General features: G+C 42.3%; 2 protein-coding genes across 2 annotated transcripts; both read left to right on the top strand.

Moving 5' to 3' along the window:
• Positions 1 to 2,702: 2,702 nt before the first annotated feature.
• On the top strand, positions 2,703 to 7,838 carry LOC104330944 (keratin, type I cytoskeletal 19). The gene is made up of 8 exons (XM_075443345.1): positions 2,703 to 3,272; positions 3,978 to 4,060; positions 4,994 to 5,150; positions 5,636 to 5,797; positions 5,942 to 6,067; positions 6,217 to 6,437; positions 7,267 to 7,289; positions 7,798 to 7,838. Exons 1-8 carry the CDS (start codon positions 2,703 to 2,705, stop codon positions 7,836 to 7,838), a joined length of 1,383 nt encoding a protein of 460 aa, XP_075299460.1.
• Positions 7,839 to 13,075: 5,237 nt separating this feature from the next.
• KRT23 (keratin 23) lies at positions 13,076 to 23,971 on the top strand. Its single transcript, XM_009936203.2, has 8 exons — positions 13,076 to 13,708; positions 17,377 to 17,459; positions 18,770 to 18,926; positions 20,868 to 21,029; positions 21,122 to 21,247; positions 21,996 to 22,216; positions 23,145 to 23,176; positions 23,868 to 23,971. The coding sequence occupies exons 1-8, from the start codon at positions 13,292 to 13,294 to the stop codon at positions 23,969 to 23,971; spliced, it is 1,302 nt and encodes a 433-aa protein (XP_009934505.2). The 5' UTR covers positions 13,076 to 13,291.

Below are 23,971 nucleotides of genomic sequence, written 5' to 3'. Positions count from 1 at the left end.
TGTACCATTTCTCTTTCACCAGAAGAGCCAATCTTCAGAAGTGAGCTCTCAGAAGTGAAGCTTTTTTCTCTTCGGGAAACTACCTATGTAGCACAGCAACGGAAGCAGGCTGCAAACAAATGATCCATAAACGACCACCTCCAGACTTCTCAGTGCTTCACTAAGGCACCTTTCCTTGGACTCTCCTTCGGTATGAAAATACTACTGACAATTTCTACTAAAATACTAGGAACTATTTAGAAGTAGTTGTTTAATACGAAAGAACAAATAGCGAAGATGATGAAAGCAGGGATAAGCCTCAGGTCTGCGAAAGCTGCAGTCTGCATTTACAAGCTTTTGCCCATGGGGTACACACCCTAAGGATCTTGAGTTTGAGGGTTTACAGAAAACTGAAAAAGCCACAGAATCCCCACCACTATTGTTTTCTGAATTATGTCCTAGGACATAATCTGTATTGGCTGTTTTATTTATTTGTATTTTTCCCAATGGCAAATATTCTACAGGAAAGAAACAGTTTTATATGTGCTACCTGGTGTTTGTAAGTGTTCATCTGATAACAATCCAGAACAATGCACAGGGCACTTCAAAAAGCAGCAAAGTGTATTTTGCCAGCAAGCTTCCAAAGAAGTTACAAAGACTGAGTGAAAAAGACGGAATGAAAAATCCCCAAAGTTTCCTGTTCAAGTTCATGGTGTTTTCTAGAAGCGATTTTGCTAGATTTTTTTTTCAGTGGAATTTGATCTTCCTTACTTTGGGATCTCTCACAGTTCAACAGACCCTAGCTGCATGCACACCTCAGGGTATTTACATTACAGGGGTCTTACAGAAAGTTTTTTATCTCTAGGAGAGTTTGTCTAAACTTGCCTCCAGAGATACTAACTCTTGGAGATACAGAGATTTGGCAAGCTACACAGAACCATTAATCTGCCCAAGAGCAAAACTGAACTGCTGTGGCAAAGGTCCAGGTTCAGCTTGAAACATGTTTTCACCACTGCGAAACACCCTGTCTCTTCTCATCCGCTGAAGAGTGAGTGGACGTTCCCAGAACCAGGCTGCTCCGCTGCGTATCACAGATAGTTTCTTTTTTTTCTTTCCTCCCAAGTACACATCTTCTCCTAGCAAAAAGGCCGTGCATTTCCCTGGTGCTGCACTGAAGTCTCAACTGTAAATTTCAGAAAACCCCTCAGTTTATTCCAACAACTGGTATGAGCCCGAGCCTCAGTTTATCTGAAATCACCCATCCTGAATTCTAAGCTCGTTTTCTGTTGATGTGTACCATCGAAAACTGTGCTAAAACCAACACTCTCCTTACTACAGTGTTGGCAAACATATAATCTTTCTTCTTTATTTCAAAGTTTTGTTTTAAAATAATCTTGGTGGTTCCAAACTAGACCCCAGGGAAAGTTCCTCCCATCTTCACTTCATCCCTGCTTTTCTCCCTCCTCTCAACCCCCAGTCTCGTTAAACCATTATGTGCCTCAGTACCAATTTATTGTCTTACCATTCCCCTACCTCTTCAACTGCAACTTGGGGCTCTCATCTGAAGAATGTCACCTTGTTGTGCAGAGAATGGGGCTCTTTCTTCAAACTCCACACTATTGCCACACACATTATCCCTAGGGACACACCCCGGCAGGGTAAGCAAGCAGTTCATTCTTTCTTCAAAATCTCCCAAATCCGTTTGCCCACCACGACGCAGCACTGAGCAGAGCTGTACTACTGGATTACTGCCGTTGGAATTTCACTAGCAAATTATTAGACTGGAAATACACTGGTGTTTCAGACTCCCACTTTAAATGCAGGATTAAGGCAACTCTTCTAAGTGCTTCTCAAATCTTCTTTTCAAGCATTGCTTCATTTCATAGTGTAGACTGGCATTAAGCACATTTATTGCTATCTGAACAGTTTCATCTTAAAACCAATTTTTTCACGTTTTCCAAAAGTAACAGGAACTTGGTCCTCTCACATTTCATCTTTTAATTGAACTCTTTCAATCTTGTATTACACTTCTTGACCATTTCACAAGCATTAGTAAATTTACTGTGCCCACTCCTCCTTGTACATTGATGGATGTTAATTGTTCCTCACACAATGCTATGATTACATGCTTTTGTACTAAAAATTCAGACTCCAAAACCTAAATACTAGTTCCAAGCAAAGAAGAGGAAAAAGAACATATGAAATTCAATTCCAAATTTTTAATGGGAAAAAATATGGATAGAAAAGAAGAAATAATTGTGAGATGAACTGATGATTATACATTTTTCAGTGAAAGGAGAATTTTACTTAAAATTCATTTTTAGAAAAAGTGGATTTTCTTAAAATAGCCATGGTGATTGCTGTAAACGGGTAAGTGGGTGTGGCTGAACTCACTTTGTTTTTCCATTCATAAACGTCAGACAAGTAAACTCCGAGTTTCAGAACTATAGCCTGAAGAAAAACCACTCATCTGAATCATCCCTTTTGTTTAATTAAAAAAGAAAATCCCAAGCCCTAGCCCCTGCTCTGTTTGCAATGAATGTCATCATAATTGGCCTCACCTCTAGGGAGGAGAAATTTCAGAGGAAGGGCTGCGGGCTGGGTTTGTCTTCTAACACCCTATCTGGAGGATATAAAAGAAGCACCAGGGCAGAGCAGGCACATACTTTCCTCTTCCACACCAAGCTGAATAGCTGACCCTAGCGCCTTCCTGAGCTGCAGCTATGGCTACTTCCTTCGTGCAGAGCTCCTCTTCTACCTGCGGTGGTGGCTTTGGGGGGGGGGTCAGCGGCAGCTCTCGCCTTTCCTCAGTCCGAGTAGGAGGAACCTGCCGAGCTCCAAGCATACATGGAGGCTCTGGTGGCAGGGGCGTCTCCATCTCTTCAGCTAGGTATGTCTCCTCTGTAGGAGGTGGATATGGTGGTGGCTTGGCTGCTGGGTTTGGTGGCGGTTATGGAGGAGGCTACAGTGGCTTTGGTGGCGGTGCAACATGTGGCTTTGGTGGAGGAGCTGGCTTTGGTGGAGGGGCTGGCTATGGTGGAGGGGCTGGCTTTGGTTTTGACGTTAGTGGTGGCTTTGGTGCTGGTGATGGCCTGCTCTCTGGAAATGAAAAGATAACTATGCAGAATCTGAATGACCGTCTGGCTGTGTACCTGGAAAAGGTACGAGCACTGGAAGCGGCAAATTTGGATTTAGAAGTTAAAATCCGAGACTGGTATCAGAAGCAAGGTCCCACCAGCCCAGCCCGGGACTACACCAATTATTACAAGATAATTGAAGATCTCCGAGACAAGGTATGACATTCATATGTAGATAAATTATAAGAATGCATTAAAATTGTGGAACTACATATTCCATTCCTTTAATATAAACTAGAATAATTACAAAATAAATATTGAAATCCCCACACCCAAGTATATTGTGGTTATGAGCCTTTTAGCAGAAAAGAGTAGCTTTTTCTGAATTTCCAAAGCACGTATGTTAACCTGAAGATGTGAAGTTTGTTGAAATTAAAATGATTGCACTAAAAGTTAGGAAAGCATGGCAAAATGTCTTTAGGATTATCAATATACTTATTTAGTAATCAAAGAGTAAAGAATATGATAGGTAGGCCTCAAAGGCTGAAAAAATAATTCTCTTAGCTACAGATCAGATCAGGTGTTGTACAAACGTATTTTCTAATTATGTTTCTAACTTGTTTTACACAAAGGTATCTCAGCTCTCTGGTTCGCATAGGGTACATGGAAAAGAACTTAGCATTTCTGGGTTTTCTCTATAAAAGCTGTAAGAAATACAGTGTGACCAAAGAGCAAGATAACAAATTGAAATGGCTATTGCAATCCAAAAGGCATGTTTAACCAGTGACATCACAACTGAGGTCCATTTTTTTCTACCTTCTTCTATGGTTTACAGCCTCAGTAACTACCTGCTATGTACTTAGGACCCTGATATTTCACCATTATTCATAGGAACCTTTTTCTGTGTTTCTTAATTGCCAGATCCTTGCAGCTACCATTGACAATTCCCGGGTCATTCTGGAGATCGACAATGCCAGGCTGGCTGCCGATGACTTCAGACTGAAGTAAGTTTACCTGGAGCACATTTGTCTTCTTTCTCCTTGTCTCTCTCTCTCAAAATAATTTTCTCAAGTTTAGCATTACTTTTTTCCTAAAAAACAAATTTCTTAAGTCACTGATGGACACATTTTGAAATTATGGATAGGTATTTTTCCTTGGTAACTTCTGATAAAAAAAACCCTTGCAAACTGAATCAACGTGATGAAGGATCAGTTCGGAATACAAATCGGACAGAACACAGTGTCTAGATCTGTTTACATAATAAATTCTAGTTCACGTCTTTATTTTTCAGTGATGCTCTTCACTATTTTTACTAGCCTAAATCATAGTGGAAAAGAAGATAGGAATAGGTTGGCATTTTCACTTCAAAGGAACACAGTGGCATGAAGAGATCGTTCCTCAGTTGGAGCAGTTCTCTCTTAAAGAGTCTGAAATTTAGAAAAGAAAGACAAAGAGTAATTTGGGGCTTAATCAGCTCATGGACTCAGCAGTACATCAGACACTGCCGAAACGATGATAAAGATACTTGTGCAACTGGTTTATCTTGCAGTGATGTACCTGCAGATTTCTATTCTCTCCTCTAGTGTCCTAGGCAGAACTGGGCAATCTGTGCTTTTCTTCACACCAAATTTGAGAGGACACTGCAAATGCACTGTCCTGTGTGACAACTCTTCTATTGATGCTGATCGTCATTACAGGTTTTGCTAAGTGAAATGTCATGTACTGCTCAAGAACAAAATCAGATGGCAATGCATGTACTTTCATATGCCACAGCAGAATGTTGGAAAAAAAGACCTTTACTCCTTCTACACTTCCTTTCAGTCTATATGTTTTCGTTTATAGCCCATTGTTCCTCCTACATTCAATATAAAATTTCACAGCTCTACTGAAGAGGAACTTGTACAGATTCTAGTGCTTGTTTCCTTTTTAAACTGCAGATATGAGAATGAGTTGTTCCTGCGCCAGAGCGTGGAGTCGGACATCAACGGCCTGCGCAGAGTCCTGGATGAGCTGACTCTGTCTAGAACTGACCTGGAGATGCAGATTGAAACACTGAAGGAGGAGCTGGCTTATCTAAAGAAGAACCACGAGGAGGTGAGTCTATAACGGCGCAGAGAGGAAAGTACTTCCCTTTGGAATTTCTGCCTCTCAGGTGGGGAGGGGAAAATCCAAATAAAAAACCCAGAATGACAACATTACAACTTAATAGGAAGAAAATTGTAATATTCAAAAAATCCAGTGTCTTCTGACAAGCACTCCTCTGATTCCAAACTGTCCAGACCTATTAGTTTCAGTTTGACATTCCTAAGCACGACGGGTCACTGAGATAGTTAAGCTGAGTAAAAGAAACATAGGTATGAGCTATGTATAAACATGCATGTGTTGTGAGTGAGTGTACAGAGAGTAGAAAAGCACGTGCAATGAGAGACAAAATTTGATAAAACATTTTTATGTGTGTTCCACCTATGATACCTGATAATAAAAGTACTGTGTACCACTGCACGGATTGCTGATGGAAGGAAGTATTTGAGAAGAGAGAGCTCAATCTTTTCCATGTCCTCTGCCTTCTGCCCATGCAGGAAATGAAAGAGTATTCAAACCAGCTAAGTGGAACAGTCACCGTGGAAATGGATGCGGCTCCCGGCATCGACCTGACCAGAATTCTCTCTGAGATGAGGGAACAGTATGAAGCTCTGGCTGAGAAGAACCGTAAAGATGCTGAGACTTGGTTCTTCACTCAGGTATAGTTACACTAACCAACAGCAAACTGATGCATTGCCTCATTACTACTGCCCCAGCAGATGGGACGGGCCCTCCCTTTCTCAAAAGAATTAATTTTTTTTTATACAATATGTATGTTATTTTACAGTTGTTTTTTCTTTCAGACTGAGGAGCTGAACCGCGAAGTAGCCACCCATACACAACAGATACAGACTGGCAAATCCGAGATCACGGAGCTGAGACGCTCAGTCCAGAGCCTGGAGATTGAGCTCCAGTCGCAGCTGAGCACGGTATGGAGCTGTCCCAAGCCCATCACAAGTCACTACTAGTAGACTCTCCCCTTCCTCCCTCTCTGTCTTGCCTCTCCTTGCACTCCCCCTCTGTGGGACAAACCTGCATGCTAACGCATTCCAACATTATTCCACTTATTCCACTTCAGAAAGCTGGACTGGAAGCCAACTTGCGAGACACAGAAGCACGATACTGTGCACAGCTGGCACAGATTCAGGCCCTCATCACCAGCGTTGAGGAGCAACTGAGTGAACTTCGAAGCGACATGGAGCGTCAGAACCAGGAGTACAGAATGCTGATGGACATCAAAAGTCGCCTGGAGCACGAAATCGCCACGTACCGCCAGTTGCTGGAGGGCCAGGACTCTCAGTACGTTACTATATGCAAATCCTGTGATGATTTGATAAGGCTAATAACATGACGCATTGTAAAGCAGCAATTTGTGGTTGCTAAATTGACTCAAGATTACTAAATTACATTCACTGCATTTGCAGCCTTTTGAGTACTGGCAAAACAGACGCCCGGCAAAGTCCCAGGCACTGCTGTGGCTCCAGCTAAATCTCCAGATCAATTGTGCTGATGAATTGAAAATATAAATGCAACCATTTTGACTACACTGAATTACAGAAGGCACCAGACACCATATGTATGTCTTATAGAATCCTCTTGTTGCACTGGAATAGTAGCCTTCAGCCTGAAATAACCTATAAAAACCTGTTCTCAGTATTTCTTTAGCTCTTGGTTTTCTACACTTGTGCACAGAGGTGAAAATACTCATCACCACACACCAGTACTCTCAACTGGGAAAGAACTTGGTACATACCACAGCTCGCTTTAGTAAAATCTACATTTTAGTGCCCATTTCTCATATCTGATCTACCTACTTTTGATTTCTGAGGAGGAATTAGGTTGTTTCTAGACTATGCATTTTGAGAATAAGAGGAATATATAGAGACATATCAGGACCAAGAACTGGTCTGACTGCTGTTCGCATTTCCTACCGAGTACATACAAGCAGCCTTCGAAGCAGAAAGCACCTTCACAATAACACCAGTAACAACACCCCCGAGAAACAACCCATGGAAAGCAGCAGTGTGGAATCACGGCTATTCACACGCAGTGGTTCCTAAACGGATCAACGGTTTCAGTGGACATGGTCAGTGACGGTCATTAATCAAATTTTCCTTCTTTTCTACAGGCTGACAGTGAACCCTAAGGATGGTAAGAAAAATTTTGATTTAAAGAGGGGCTGAAATGATTTGACAAAATAGGATTAAATAAACCTATCTTTTTCACTTAGGATTTCTTCTTGCTAACACAATTTACATCCTCTCCACAATGACCACATTCTTTATCATTTAGAGATCAAAATATAATACTTTATCTTATTTTATGTGCACTTTTGAAACCAGTAGCTTGCCAAAATGATTGCATGAACTCCTCATGGGATTCTAAAATATGGAAATTTCTCAAAGATTCCCAAGTTCCTCTGCTGATTCACATAACATACAAGCTACATCCAAATCTGACATGTGATGTGCACTCTTAAGATTTACTGGATGAGGACCACTAGGGAGAGAAGATAAGATGTAAAGGCACTTCCCCCTTTGACATGTGAAAAAGATATTGTGAGGAAACAACCCTACAAACGCACCGCACAGCAGCTCTTCAGTGTGTTAGCAATGCATTTTTTTCCTCTAGTTGATTTTTTTTTTTTCCCCTCCTACAGCTTCATTTGTGAGCAGTGGAAGAGTTCGCGCGGCCGTGTAAGATGATGGAAAATCTGCTTCTGCTCGCAAAAGGAGATTCCAACAAAGAACTACTGAGTCCCCTCTTGTGCATGACACCATATAAACCCACTGCAGCCTACACACTGGCTAATGCTAAGAGAAATAGCCTTTTACTTTTGCCAAATCACAAGAATGTAATCGAAGAATGTGCAACAGCTTGATGTCTTTCCTTAAATTTGCTCTCCCTTTTCACATGATTGTTTGGCTCTACGTGTCAGAGATGACAAGCTTGTTTCCTGTCAGTAGCTGTATAGTTTCCTTTCAAAAGAACCTACATAATAAAGTTTCTGTTCTGCTTGTGCAAATACATCCCGTCTAATGTTGTTTTTTTGAAGTCAGTATTACACGTGACCACACTCCCTCCCTAAGACAGTGCTTCCTGTAACCCAAAACAAGAGATGCTCCATGGATAACCACAACAATAACAATAATAACTTTAATAAAAATAACAAAGATGATGAACTGACAGACACAAAGAGCCATTAGATTCTCCCAGGAATCTGAAGCTATTATTGGTAAAAAAATTAGAAGATAACGCAAAAAATCCTTAAGCTCTTTGTTCTGAATTCCAAGTGCCCAACATGACTACAATTCATGCACAAATAAAATGCACTTCTGAAAAAAAATCAGTATTTTTCCATATATATACTTATGTTCCTGCACTTCCTTCAGCAAACAGGCAAATTCCCTCAGCTCTTGAGGAGGCCCTAGGCGAGGTCCAGGTGAGATGAACTGTTCATGCAGAGTTTTGCTGTGACTGTTTTGGTTTTCACACGTAAGGAAGGAACCGACCAGCCTGTGTCATCACTGTAGCTGCTGTATTAGCAACACTGCCTTTTCCCAGCAGTAGGTTAGTCTGAAAATCTACGCTAGTGTCATTGAAGAGACCTGCTTATAAAGATTTAAGAGGCTAGCAAATCTCAACTTCAGAAGCACACAAAACATTTACATAAATGCTGTATTTTGCTAGTATAATCTGTCTGGAAAATTTGTTATTAGCCTCATCACTGGGTATTTCAATCACACAACAGTATCTACAAAAATGATATCACTTCTAGAATTACGTATTTTATTTTCCTTTGAGCCTCCCTGGAGTCACTATTTTTCTGTCTTCTATTTTCTGACATTTTAAAAAAAAAGTCTGCACTGCTGGTACCAGCCCCACAGTGCAGCCACGTGGGAGGCTGCAGGATCCCGGGCACACCACTGCCAAGGAACATGCACACTGCCGGTGTTCGCACTGGAAAGAACTGAGAAGAGGTTCTTGCAAACTTCAGCAAAGCAACATCACAATCTACCAGAAAATAAAAACCAAACAGTACAAAAGATATTTTTTCTGGATCCAGAAATCAAGTGACTGTTACACGTATCGCTCAGACAGCAAGAGAGAGAATTCTGCAGCCAAAGGCAGCCACTCGTCTGTATTTCAGATGGAGGAGCTGACTCAGCTAGCGATGCTCTCCGGACATTTGCCTGTACAGCGTAGTGTCAGACTATTCTGCCTATGCTTAAACTGCAGCCTACAAACCGAGTTCCGTTTGCTTTTCACGTTCCAACTCAGTGAACCAAGCACGCTCCCAACTAAAGCAGCCGGGCACCAAGCGCTGCCCGGCCCCGCGGCCCAGCCCCGCTGCCCGGCCCTGCCCGGCTGCCCGGCCCCGCCGCCCCAGTCCCCAGTCCCCATTCCCCAGTCCCCAGTCCCCGCCTGCTGGTGCCACCTGCTGACAGCGTTCTGGTTTCCTGCTGGGATCACCGCTTTCATTCTGTACTCGGGGGATTAAATAGCTGACTGAAAACAAGTCCCGTAGCGCCAGCCTGGCTAAGGAGAGCCGTGTCTGGTTTTGAAGTAAGGTTTTTGATCTTTTCCACGGACCCTCAACATGTGTTGATGAAAGCTGTGTGGCATCTTTTCCAGTTTGAAAAGGGTGAGCCTCAGACGAAACACGTCCTATGTGCCAGATCCCCTTTGTTTTGTATTACGTGCCAGAAAAAATACAATTCTGTTTTTCTTGATGGTACGACATTCCATGAAACTATCAGGGAGTAAGACAGAGGCTATTCTGTCTCACAAGCTGTCGGCCTCACTGAGTGAGTGAATCTCACTGAGTAATGTCATGTGAAACACGATTAATTTTATTTCATGTAATATTATGTACAGATGTATGTATTTATATTTCAACGTAATATTTCATAGAACATTAGCTTGATGAACTGTCAGGCTAGAAAATTCAATTTGAAGTTAATCACCATCACAGAGTCACAGAGTGGTCTGCGTTGGAAGGGACCTTACAGACCATCCCGTTCCACCCCCCTGCCACGAGCAGGGACCCCTCCCACCAGCCCAGGCTGCTCCCAGCCCCGTCCAGCCTGGCCTCGAACCCTGCCAGGGAGGGGGCAGCCACAGCTCCTCTGGGCAGCCCGGCCCAGGGCCTCAGCACCCTCACAGCAGGGAATTTCCTTCTTACGTCTCATCTAAATCTCCCCTCTCCCAGTCCAAAGCCATCACCCCTTGTCCTGTCACTCCGTGCCCTTGTCACAAGCCCCTCTCCAGCTCTCTCGCAGCCCCTCCAGGCCCTGGCAGCTGCTCGAAGGTCTCCCTGCAGCCTTCTCCTCTCCCCGCTGAGCAGCCCCAGCTCTCTCAGCCTCTCCTCCCAGCAGAGGGGTTCCAGCCCTCGCATCATCCTCCTGACACCCACCCTTCAGATATTTGTAGGCATTTATAAGGTCCCCTAGCAGCCTTCTCTTCTTCAGGCTGAACAAGCCCAGTTCCCTCAACCTCTCCTCGTAGTGGAGATGTTCCAGTCCCCTCACCATCCTTGTAGCCCTCCGCTGGACTCTCTCCAGTAGCTCTTCATCCTTCTTGAACTGGGGAGCCCAGAACTGGACACAGTACTCCAGATGAGGCCTCACCAGGGTAGTGTAGAGGGGAAGGAGAACCTCCCTCGTCCTGCTGGCCACACTCTTCTTGATGCACCCCAGGATCCCATTGGCCTTCTTGGCAGCCAGGGCACACTGCTGGCTCATAGTTAACCTGTCGTCCACCAGGACACCCAGGTCCCTCTCCGCAGAGCTGCTCTCCAGCAGGTCCACCCCAAGCCTGTACTGGTGCATGAGGTTGTTCCTCCCCAGGTGCAGGACCCTGCACTTGCCCTTGTTGAACCTCATCAGGTTCCTCTCTACCCAGCTGTAGGTGACCCTGCTTCGGCGGGGGGGTTGGACTAGATGACCCACAGAGGTCCCTTCCAACCCCTACTATTCTGTGATTCTGTGATCATTGCTGGGGCCTCCTCTGGCCCCGCTCCCACAGCTCCAGCTCTGCCCTGTGCTGAGGGCTCCCGAGCTGGACGCAGGACTCCGAGGGGGTCTCACCAGAGTGGGGCACACTGCTGGAGATGCAGCCCAGGGTGCAGTTGGCCCTCGGCGCTGTGAGCGCACATTGCTGGGTCATGCTGAGCTTCTGGTCAACCAGCACCCCCGAGTCCTTCTCCACAGGGTTGCTTGCAACCTTTCTCTGCCCAGCCTGTGTTTGTGCTTGGGATGGCCCAGACCCATGTGCACCCGGCCTTGTTGAATGAACTTCCTGAGGTTCGCACAGGCCCACCTCTCCAGCCTGTCCAGGTCTCTCCCCTTTAATCTCTGGTAAGATGAACTCAGCAGCAGGATATCATGGGTTCTATTACAATTTGGGTTTCTTTCAAGTCAGGCCTTCATTTTTCGCCTGGTGCTTCAAGCTCTTTCACTATCAAGCAGCAGGACTGATACCAAACTGCAGCTATTTAGTAGTAGCTGTTATCGGAATATTTTGTGATAGCCATACTTCTTGGAAAACTGTACCTTCAATGATTAATTTCCCCCAATATTACAGCTGTTAGCGTTTCTATACAATGAAGCATTTGAGGAATAAGAAGGAATCTATACTCAATGGAAACATAACTGGTAAAAAGAAAACTGCCAGGTGCTGAGCAGAGCCGACCCAGAGCCACGAGGAGGAGCTCGAAACCTGCCCTCTTCCAACAATGAGGCCTAGCAGGCATCCCAGGAAAGCACCAGGTGCAGCAGCTCTTTATTACTGAAAAATTTCAAACGAAACAAACAGAGAAAAAAAGATTCCTTCAGGTTTCTTCCAGGATAGTGTAATTCTGGTTTGTACAGTTTCTCTGACCTCCCCATTCAGAATGAGTAACAGCGCTAAGTAAGATCTTGTTGGAGAGCCGAGCCTTCAGCTGCTGTCAGGAAAAACAGCTGCACCATTTCTGAGCGCCCATGCCCACTCAGCTTTCCACCTCTTCCCAAATCTTCTTCCTCTATCCTACCCCTCAGTCGCAGTCTAGAACTACTCTGAACGACAAGGTAAACCCAATAACCCCAGTGTTGCCATGGGAATGCTTCACAATTTACCACCTACTTATCAGCATGAGGAATGAGAAAATCTTTGCAGAAGCCAGACTTGCCCATTCTATATTTGACAGAAGTTCAACAGAAGGTTACTGAAACTTTGGAGAAAGACTACTTTTGCATGATTGCCAGGTCAATTTTTAGGGCTGGTAGCTATAAACAATCACTTGAATTTTTCAAGTGTTGTTACAAACTCATATTCTAAATATTTTCTATAGCTGAACATATAAATATTTTAATAGTATTAGTACTAGTAACACCAAGAAACTCCTGCATTACTATCTATTTCAACAAGACTATTGAAATATGACTGCACCTTTAATCACCAAAAAAACACTAGAAAAGATCGTTAAGTACCTGGTTCTCATGTATTTCAACTGGAACTGGGCAGCTGAAGGGAATAGCTGGGCCTTACTCACTTTGGACGGGAGTTCAGTCAAATGACAGAAGTTGGATAACTTTAGTGAAGCCTCACATCTCATCCAGGCTGAAGCTGTTCAGTACGGTAATGACAGCTTGACAGGACACGCTGCGTTTCAGGACTCACAGACTGCTGTAATTCTAAACCCTGAGAATTATAACAGAAGGTATCTTGAGAGGGCCATCCCTGCCCCGGCTCTCCATTTATTCTGCAAATACTCTCCCCCTCATAAGCAGGAAAACGTAACATACTAACTACAGGGTTAGAAAAAAGTCTGAGGCAGAGCTGATAGTGCTCCACACCTACTGATTTTAGCCACACCTCACTATTATAATATGAACAGAAAAAGAGAAAAAAAAAAAACCCAAACAACCAAAAGGAAAGCAATCCAGCATGTGGCTGTGATTCCAAATAACAACAACAGTGTGTGCAGGCTCATAAATGCTTCAGAATTGACCAAGAGGAAGCACGTTTCATGATGACACAATCTTGTTGCTGTAGTCATTCATCGAAGGGAAACTCCCACAGGAAAAGGCATAAAGCTGCTTAGGGAAGGCTAAGAAGCTGCTCAGTGCTAGTCAGTCAAACACTGGGTTAGATTCACAACAGAGCTAAACATGAGTACTAGCCAAGGCCCTTTTCAATTTTTTTCTGGGTCCCTCAGGGGTAGTTCAGGGTGTGGTTTGGCCCAGCAAGGAACTTCTTACAGACCTTCAAGTGCAGATGGTGGTGCCAGCAGCACACACACCTCTTTCCCCTCCGCCAGACCCCTCTGGCTGGCTGCTGGAGGAGGGGCACCGTGGGGACGCTTCGGCGAGCGCCATGGGGAAAGCATCTTCCTGGGTGGGAATGAGAAACAGACTATGCAGAACCTGAATGACCGTTTGGCTGCCTATCTGGAGAAGGTCCGCTCCTTAGAAGCAGCTAACGCTCAGCTGGAAAGCTGCATCCTAGAGTGGCACAAGACAAAGTCTCACGGACAGAGGCATGACTTCAACCAATACGAGCAAAACGTCACTGACATGCAAAGACAGGTAAGTCAGAGCTGTAAGTGACTGTGTCATTCTATGCTCTTTAAGGAATCTGGGTACTCATTTATGCTGATGGCTTGCCTTTAAAGAGAGTTAAATAAAACTTATTAAATGTTAGAAATAGCAATGAAAGTGGTTACAGGACCTGGGCATGAACATTCTTTGTGTTCGCAAGGGGAACGGGGTACAAGAAAGAAAGGCTGGAAGGAGACAAGGGGGATTCTGCAAAGACTGGTAGTATAAAGAGATTCATATGCTGCCAGGTGTTCGTTTCTGTACATGAAACTGTGGTTTGGGTAACTATGTCTGGCAGAAGTTGGTCTTTTTGACTGCACATGTATTCAAGCAAATTACAAAGCAGACAAACTGAAGAGACTGCCTTCTTTCATGCCTGCTGCCTTTAGACGGACTGTGGCACTTCATTTCTTTGATTCCTGTGGCAGCAGACAATGAAAGTCCAGGAGTTCTGGGTCCAATGAGCTTATGTAATCAGATGGAAAAATACTTCACTGTAATTAAGAAAATAGCAGTGACAAATTCCTTGTGGATGTTTTCACTATAATTAAAAGGAGAATTTCTGGTTCCTGCCAGTAATTAATATTAACGTTCAACAGTAACTCTTTCAATCTCCCAAACTCACGTGCCTTCAAATTTAAGCATAATATTAATCTGTATTCATAATGAACATACTTAGCACTGTAACCATCTGCGTGACTAACCAGTGTAATTAACTTTACACAGCCATGCGGGGCAAAACCCAAAGCTATTCCAAATGTGATATTGTAGTTTCCCCTCCACTTTTTATCATGTGGTTGCTCAGCATTCTCGAGACCCTGAGCAAGTTTTTTCTAAAGGGCTTGGCAATGGTGTTCTCCCGCATCTTTGCTTATTGAGGCCAGGGACTTAATCAAACTCGCTGCTCGCTGTTAAATGTGTTGCCTCCAGGCAGAAGATGAGGCACTCCGACCACAGCCAGCGTGTAAGGAGAGCCAGAATTGTCATCACCTGTTTCTGTTTTAAGGATAAAGAAAGGTCATCCGTCTCCAGAACTATCACTTGTGAACTTTTTTTTAATTGATTCTGAGATAAAAACTTGTTCATCGAGAATATAAATGTGTTCACATTGATTTGGAATTAATAAATAAGAAAGATTTAGGAAGACAAGATGACCAAAAACATAATGCTGACTGGGGTAAAGCCCTCACTTTTGAATAGGTTGCACCCAGAACACTTATTTTGAGCACTCACCACTTGAATAGCTATCACTGGTGACAGGCACCTGCTAGACTAATGGCTCTCTCGGGCAGTATGGACTGAGTGTGCTGCTCATAGTGGGGAGGAAGGCTATTAAAGGATTATTTACAGATGACAATTCCGGGATTTAACCCAGAATTTTTACTTTCTCTATAAATTATTGCAATTAGCACCATGACTGCCAGAAAAATGAGTGAAAACACAGCATCTAATTATTAACCATAATTAATTAACCATGAATTTAAGAGATGAAGCTAATTTAGCAGCTAAAATGAAATTTAGACAAAAATTTAGGATCCTATATCCAACAACCAAGAAAGTCTATGATGTATTGACTGTCTGAACTTGGAGGCACATAATCATTTGGGTCCTACACTTTGGACCACACTCTTCCCTGGATACTTGAATTTGGGATGAACATGCCAGATGGAGCAGCAAGTTGCCTTGCTCCAGACTGACTCCCATCTGACTCCATTCTAACCCAGACACAAAGTAAAATAGCACCAGTTCTTCAGGCAATGTCTCATTCAAATATCTTGTACTGCTAAATAAGGTAACTGATTTACAGAGCATTCAAGGAGACAGGATCAATGCCGTTGGACAAATGACACAAGATATGCTGAGGAAGAAGTCAGTGCAGGAAGCCTTCTTGAAAAAAAAATCTGTTTTGAGAAGGAATTTGAGCATATTTCGTATATAATAATGTGTGAGTTCTTACTTAAACTATCTGTAAGTTTGTGGATTGATATTAGTGATGCACCCATGTTCATGATGGATGTAGTGAAGAAATCTGTATAATTATAACCAGATAAATGTCCACGTTCAAAATGCACTGCTAACAGGCATAGCAATCAATATCATACAGCAGCTGGCAAAATACTAGCAATTCTAACTTCTTTGTTGTATTCTTTATTCTTTCAGATAGCACAGAAAGAGTCATAAAGCATTTATATAAATGTGTTGCTGTGTTTCATGATTATGAAGTGACACAAAGTTGAAGAACTCATGTTGCTTTCTCGCTGCCTTATTACCTTCCATAGTAAAATTTACCATTCTGTAAGGATGGGTTCAAGAATTGCCTCTTCTCTGACACTAAATTCCAGGCAGCGACACATTTAGGGTATTGTTATACTTCTTCAGCTGGCCTTGATCGTGTCCCAGGGCAGTATCCCAAGTGTGCTGCTAATCGCGCAAGAATGTGCAGTCTGTTAACAGATTAGTTAAAACATTCCACAGGCACCTTCTTTTTTTTTACTGTGAGAGGTAGACTTGTGACACTTCAGGACAATTTTGTCATTTCCTTGTTTCTTTGTGATTCATTTAGGTGTGGGAAGTTTTACTTCAAGGTGCTGAGAGCTCTGTAAATGGCTAATGATTTCTGCATAGCCATAATGCACCTTGTTTTGCTCTGTAAGTGATGAGTGAAGGCAGCTGTTGGAACTGCAGCCATGCTTCTCTTTCCTCTTTGTTAGAAAAGGGCATGACGTCCCACAATTATTAGCTCCTGCTAACTATGTATGAGTTCCTGCTAGAGTTCTTTCAAAGATTTGTAATGGAATACTGAGCTTTTCATATTCAGATCTATAGTTCAAGGCTATTTCATGCTAACAGGGACTTACAAGTCTTTTCAGTGGGTGCTGAGTACACCAAATGAATGGTGCAGTACACTTTCTCCTGCACCTTTTAGGGCAATTTTCAACATGCCAAAGCAAAAACAGAAACATGAATTAATCACTCCATGGTGCTGGACGATTCAGTATAGTTCTAGGTGAATAACTGAATGAACCGTGACAACTAGATGCCGGTGTTATTCTCAGAATAACAATCCATGCAACTCCAGACTGAAGCACATGGCGGACTTCAGGGGTCCTGCTCATGAGTTGCTGCTGCCATCACCATTATGTTTCTGCACCACAACACTGATTCAGCAAGGTGTTTATGCACGTGCTTACTTCTTAGCATATGGTTAATTCCAGCATTTTGACTGTACTCAGACACAGCTTAATGGTTCTTACTGAAATTTGCCCTAAAGATGATCAAGGCTGCTTTTCCAGCAATGTTAAACAGAACGAAAATCAGTTCAGAGAAAAAGGAAGACAGTGATTGCTATTCTGTAACAGACCATGAAGTCTGTGTAATATTATTCATATCCTCTGCCTGGCAAGGAATAAGACAATTCCTCCTGCTTCACATCCAGAAAAGTCAGACAAAGACAAAAGTAAGATTATGGACAAAAACTGCAGAAACGTCTAAGTGAATCAGCAAACTAAGCTGCTTTTATTCATGTACTCCCCTTAACATGGGACTTCTGCTATTTAGATGCTTCCTACAAGCAGGAGGGAGTCTAAAGCAGCGCAGCTTTTTCACCATCGCCATACGGCAACACTGAGTCTCCTGTTGGATTCTTTGTTTTCCAGATTGAGGATGGCAAGATCACAAATGCCAGTATCCTCTTACAAATTGATAACGCTAACATGGCATCTGAAGACTTCAGGCTCAAGTAAGCTCTTCTTTTGTTTCCTGATTAAGTTTGAAAGATGATTAAGGAAAATATTGCTTTTTCTTGATAATCCAATAGGAAACTGATTTTACTGAGGTTTTCTGGTGATACTGGATAAATAAAACCAATGTAGAACACAAAAAAACCCAAAAGGATAAAAAGGATGTAAAACCCACCAATGATAGCTGAACCATCTTGAGTCACCCTGTTTATGATACTCAGTTCAGGTCCTGAAGAGCAGGTTTTGCAGCAGACACTTCATACTTGTGACAAAAGGCACTTAAACCTGTCATCGGAGAATACAAATTAACCCTTCTCTGCACTGTGCCTCCCCAGTCCGGCCCAAGTCTGTTTCCTGTACTTATCACCTCTTCTGTCCAGCTCCGCGGGAAATACCCGTCCTTCCGTATCTTCTGCTTTGGAGTCTCATACGTTTTGTCACAGTAAATGGGCCAGCGCTTCCTCGGCTACCTGTACACACTTGGATTTTTCAGTACATTGTCGAAAGATAGGTCTCAGACCAACTAAAAAGCCAAAATGTTTGGACAGAAAACTTCCAGGCAGATCTTTGCAAAGGAAAGAATTTACATTTCTGTAAGTTAGACGTCTTAAGAATCATGAAGATTTATCTTATTTTCAACAGATGATGATCAGCTATTAAAAAAATATCTCAGCTTGCCTTTCTTCACAGAATGAGTCTGATGGGTTGAATGTAGAAGCATCAACAGAGCCCATAAAAAAACAAGTAAAGGGAGAGCTTCTGAGGAGCCAAACTGCTTCACATGCCCAAGGGAAGATACGGCAGTGTCTGTCTGACTGGGTCACTACAGACGGCAAACTGCAAGAGGTTAGAGAGGAATGGTAACAACTGGCTTCCGTGACATTTTTCCTATTTGCTGAAGGACTGAGAAGTTACCATGTTGGAAAAACTACAGAAAGCATTGATTGTTGATACTGTTTTCACATCTTTATTGGCAAATTTTTGAGAATCATATTCTCAAAGCTTTCACAACCTGGTGATTGTTAAATTGCAAAAGGAAAATTTAAGAAAGCAATTATTTCACACCATACAGGAGGACTTGTGAGGAAGAAAGAAAAACAAAAATGAAACCTATCTTACCTTTAAGACTATTCAAGAATATTCAGAGAACATATTTTAGAAACAGAATTTGTTTCCTTGGTTTTTGTTCTCTCTAGTTCCCTACATAGAGGACTTAAGCAAGTCTGCTTCTCTTTGATACTGCTTATACAAGAGGCTAGAAGCGGTCTGCTCTCAGCAGGCACACTTTATCTTCTTTTTCCTCATAAAGGTATGAAGCAGAGAAGTCTCGCAGGCAGGGGGTGCAGCTTGATGTTGAGAACCTGCGTAAGGAGCTCGACGGCCTGACCATTGTCACAACAGATCTGGAAATGGAAATCGAAGGCTTGAGAGAAGAGCACATCCTCAGGAGGAAAGGCCATGAGGAGGTAGAAAAAGTTCCACTTGGTAAAATCCTATCACACAAGTCTTCACTGCCATGTAATTAACTTTGAGTGAGATCCACAATCTGTAAATGGGATCGATGATTCAGAACTTAACCATGTTTCTAAAGGAGCCCATGAGAGTCAGCTGAGGCACAAAGTTTGTGTACTACTTCACCAATTTAATTGGGATTTCAGAAAAGATACCAAATTGCTGTACTTTATCCCACTCTTTTCTAGTCACCTACCCATCTGTCATGCATAGCTAATAATAACTTACATATTCAACAGAAACATTCTCAGAAATACTTAGATATAAACACACAGAGATCTCAAGTAAATAGGAAACGTTACTGGTTGCTGTTGAGTTTTACTGATCACAGACTTTTCCCTCAACTCTGGATATATCATTTCACAGAATCACAGAAGCACGGAGTGGCTGAGGTTGGAAGGGACCTCTCGAGGTCAACGTGTGTGTGTGTCTGTGTGTGTGTGTCTGTGTGTGTCTGTGTGTCTGTGTGTATGTGTGTGTGTGTATGCGTCTGTGTGTGTGTGTGTGTGTGTCTGTGTGTGTGTCTGTGTGTGTCTGTGCGTGTGTCTGTGTGTCTGTGTGTGTGTCTGTGTGTCTGTGTGTATGTGTGTGTGTATGCGTCTGTGTGTGTCTGTGTGTGTCTGTGTGTGTCTGTGTGTGTCTGTGTGTCTGTGCGTGTGTAAGTGTGTGTGTGTGTGTGTGTCTTTGTGTGTCTGCGTGTGTGTGTCTGTGTGTCTGTGTGTCTGTGTGTCTGTGTGTGTCTGTGTGCCTCCCAGCTCAAGCAAGGTCACCTAGAGCTTGCTGACCTGAACTAAACAGACCTTGAATTCTTGAAGGATCAAAATTAAAAAGAATGGTTGGTGAAGTCAAGTAAAATTACTTATTCTTGCAAAATTCTAAGCACAATAATTAGATAATACTTAATAATTGTCAAAAACATGCTGCTCAGAATTATTCCAGAGCCATGTCACAGTGGTCACTGTTCTTCCCACTTATGTAATACCACTGCTTGATAACATGTTGTTTTCATTTTGCTTGATCTGATGTTGTTTTCAGTTATTACCTAATGCAGAACCAAACATCCTACTCGGTATCTGTGGATGACTGAAAAGCAGAATAGAAACACAAGGGTTACAGTGCAGCAGGCGAAGCTGTCTTTTGGTGATGCCCTTATAGCCAGGGATACTACTGGACAGCTGTAACAAAACAGTTCTTGGAAGCAGGGCAGCCAACAGCGACATCCGCATGTCCAGCTGATCTGCATTTTGGAGGCCGTGATGTCATACCGACATGCTGCTTTGCCTGGGTGCTTTTGAAAATGGTACCTAGCACATAAGATTGTGCTACACCAAAAGGAATGTTGCCATACCTGCTTGACTTGTCCTGTAATTATGTTGTTTACACAGTAATTATATGCTTTAATCCAATTATTCCTTTAACAATTACATAGAACTTTTACATTACTCTCCTGTAAACTTAGTTATAGTTCCATAAATGCTAACATACAGGGTAAGAAAAATGAAATTACTGTTAGATTTTCATCCAAGGTTTTGGGTTCCTAATAGATAAATAAATTAAAAAAAAGTCAGTGCTTCTTCATTAAGTACGTATCTTCCAGACACATACGAAAAGATCTTCTTATATGTTTTTTATTAAGTTCTCTAGCACAGTTCTGCCACAGAAGCAAATATAAGTCACTAGTTCAAGTCACGTCATAGTATTATCCATAAATTTTCCAAACAGTGTTAACTGAATTGTTATGTATCTATGAATATACATATAACAATTAACCTACCATAATGAAAAAAATATTCTGGGTATTGTGAGAGGATGGAGCTGAAGAAGACAAGACAGGAATGAAAACTTTCCACTTTCATAAACAAGTTTGCTGGTTTTCTCTTCTAATATATGACCAGGATATGGAAGCAAATCGCTCGTCACAAGACTTCAAAGTCAATGTAAAAGTAAATGCAGCACCTCCTGAAGACTTAGCCAAGATTCTGGCAGAAATAAGAGAAGATTATGAAGCCATAATTGAAAAGAATCGTCAAAGTCTGGACAGTTGGTACAAAGAACAGGTAACAGCTATTGTCTGCTCATTTCAAAGATCTCTGTTGCTCTGCGTGACTGACCAGACTCAGGCAGCTTTTCTCTTGCTTTTGCTCCATAGAGCACAGCTATGTCTCTGGCAGAAACCCCTAATCCAGAACAGACACAGCGCAATGAGAACGAGATCAAGGATCTAACACGGACTTTACAGTCCCTGGACATCGAGCTGCAGACGCAGATGAGTAAGGTATCTATTGCAGACATCTCTGGCGGGCCACTGTTACGTCATACATACTCAGAAATTGTCGTGGACCAATTCTTCATTTAAATCCATAGGTTAGCATAACTTCATTGTAGTTATTAAAGTATCAGTGAAATTGGAATTTGGACCGTGCCTGACTTTGCTAGAATATGCAAAATAGATTCAGCAACTACCAGCAAGTGAAAAATTTATGCCTCTCCTTAGAACAAAATATGGGGAGAAGAAAAAGAAGAGCTGAGATAGCTGACTCCGTGATCTAGAAAGAAAAAAAGTCCAAGAAAACAGATAGTAATACAGATTTCATATTTACAACCCCTATTATAATGCATGAAATATATGCACTGTGAAAAATGTTGGTGGGGAATCTTCAAAAGTATTACTCAGCTCTTGTATGGGTTAAAGCTCACAAACCCATGACTTGGAGACTTTGGAGCAATTCTGAACAGTAAATGCAGAACTGACAACAGAGTCAGCAGTTACAGGAGCACAGCTTTTGAGCAGAAAGAATACGGCAGGGATAAATTACTCAGTTTTTGCCTCTCATTATGCACACATGACACAGCTTCATGATTCTGCTGTCTTCACATGAATAGTCATGCAAATGCATAAGTGTTTCAATTACCACACTCTTAATTTTGTAATCTTCTAGCCAGAGACCAAATTTGCTGGCATTTCTGCATTATATCTACCACACAAATAATAATCATAGTATTGGTATTATCTGCTCTGTCAGAAACACATGCTGGAAGACACCTTGGCTGAGACCCGGAATTACTATGCCGTTGCACTTCAAAACATGCAGCGGATTATCTCCAAATGTGAGGAAGAGCTAAGCCAGGTTCGACATGACATTAAGCAGCAAAATAACCAATACAAGGTTCTTCTTGGGATCAAAACCCGCCTGGAGAAGGAAATTTCCACTTACCGCCTGCTGCTGGAGGGGAATGTTGACAGGTAAGGCAAAGCCGCTCTGACTGGAATAGATGAGAAGAGAGTTCTCCTATTCGGGTTATTTATTTGTTTGTTTGTTTATGCTTAATCAAAGCTTGTGAGTTCCATACTACATCAAGGGTTGGTATTTTAATGTGATGGATCATAATAAAAAGCTTGAGACTTAGTATACAGAGAAACTTGTACCCATGTAATTTGGATCACCTAAACTAATATAACTTCTTATTAAAAAGAAAATAATTCTACATTCCCACAGCATGCCTGTCTCAGCATAGTAAAAAATGCCAGTTTCAGTAAAAATTCATAGTCATTTGCAATCTTCAAAAGAAGTTCTAGATCAAAAAGAAGCCTGGAGACAAGCTGAGCTCTTCTTTGGTCAGCCACTTGCAGTTACAAATACCAGCACACAAAATCTGCACAGTGGGCCCCTCTGCTGACGGGCTGTTTGGTTTCCCCATCTCTGCCTTGTCTGAAATCTCTGCTTTCAGAAATCTTTGGGCCTCTCCACTCTTTATTCTCTCCTCTTACATACAGAGTATGTCTTATTTATACAAAACCAGCAAAAGGAAGACTAGCAGTCTTTATAACTGAAAATCTCAGGGAGGCAGGACAGTATGGCTCCAAGTACAGGGTTATTGGTCAGAAGTTAAAATGGGATCAACTTGAGCAACTCAGAATATACGAGAAACAGCGCAGCTGTCCACAGTGGAGGCAATGATGAAGGTACACAGGAACAGGTCAAGGTGAAGTATCTGTACATAAGACTACCAAAGAGGAAAAGTTCTCGTGGTATGAAAACATCACTCTTTTTTTTTATTTTATCTCTTTCCATAGTGGTATGAGGTCTCCTTAGAATCAGTGAGAAGAAGGGGATGAATAACTTCTTGAAATTAGTATAATCACTATTTTTTCTGTTTCATTGTCTTTACAGCATAGCAAAAAAACCTGAATCAAAAGCTAAAGGTAAAAGTCCCTTATTTTGTTCTCTACAGTGACTCTCAATTATTGTCATTTCCAACCAAATTTTACTCAGAATAATTTTAACCTTACACGAATGAATGATGAAAGTTTTGCATGGCAGTTAATTCTCATGTAGGCCATATCTGAGAGTAATTTCAGTGAATGAGAATAATTTCAGTTCATCAGTCTTCTGAAGCGCTGCACTTCAGAGCACGTTCTGCTGTGTCTGCCCACTCATGGACTATCTTCAGACTGACCTCTCGTAGTCAGACACATTGTCCAAAGCTCAGACTCAAGACTAAAGCTTTCATGGTATATGAGGAGGCACAGAGACTCCACTTGGTGACTACAACAGGGTTAGGGCTTGAGAGCAAACAGAAAATCTGCATGTCTGGAAACTCATATTCTGGCGTGAACATGACCTACAGACATTTAGGTTAATCTGCTCTGAAGTTAGATTTGCATTGGCTGGGATGTAGCTGTATTATTCATTTGCCCTGACCTGGACAAGACTCGGGGTGACTTTCTGGCAGTACATTTCACAAAGAGCAGTAATAAGTATTGACTTGAAGGGAAACATGCAAAACTAAATCAGTTGAGGAGGTAGCTGGTAAATTACTGTAAATGAAGCTTCCCCTGCATCATTTTGTCTCAGCATTGCTTCTTGTCTAATTAACCTTTCTTTTTCTTTCAGAACGTGCTGGGCTGACCAGTCGAAAGATCAAAGCAATTGTCCATGACAGCGTGAATGGGCAGGTGGTATCCTCCACCATCAACGAGATCCCCCAGCAAGCATGA

This window comes from Opisthocomus hoazin, chromosome 26, assembly GCF_030867145.1.
Source record: "Opisthocomus hoazin isolate bOpiHoa1 chromosome 26, bOpiHoa1.hap1, whole genome shotgun sequence".
In the NCBI taxonomy this organism is placed as follows: Eukaryota; Metazoa; Chordata; class Aves; order Opisthocomiformes; family Opisthocomidae; genus Opisthocomus; species Opisthocomus hoazin.
This window is presented reverse-complemented; position numbering and strand designations above follow the sequence as displayed.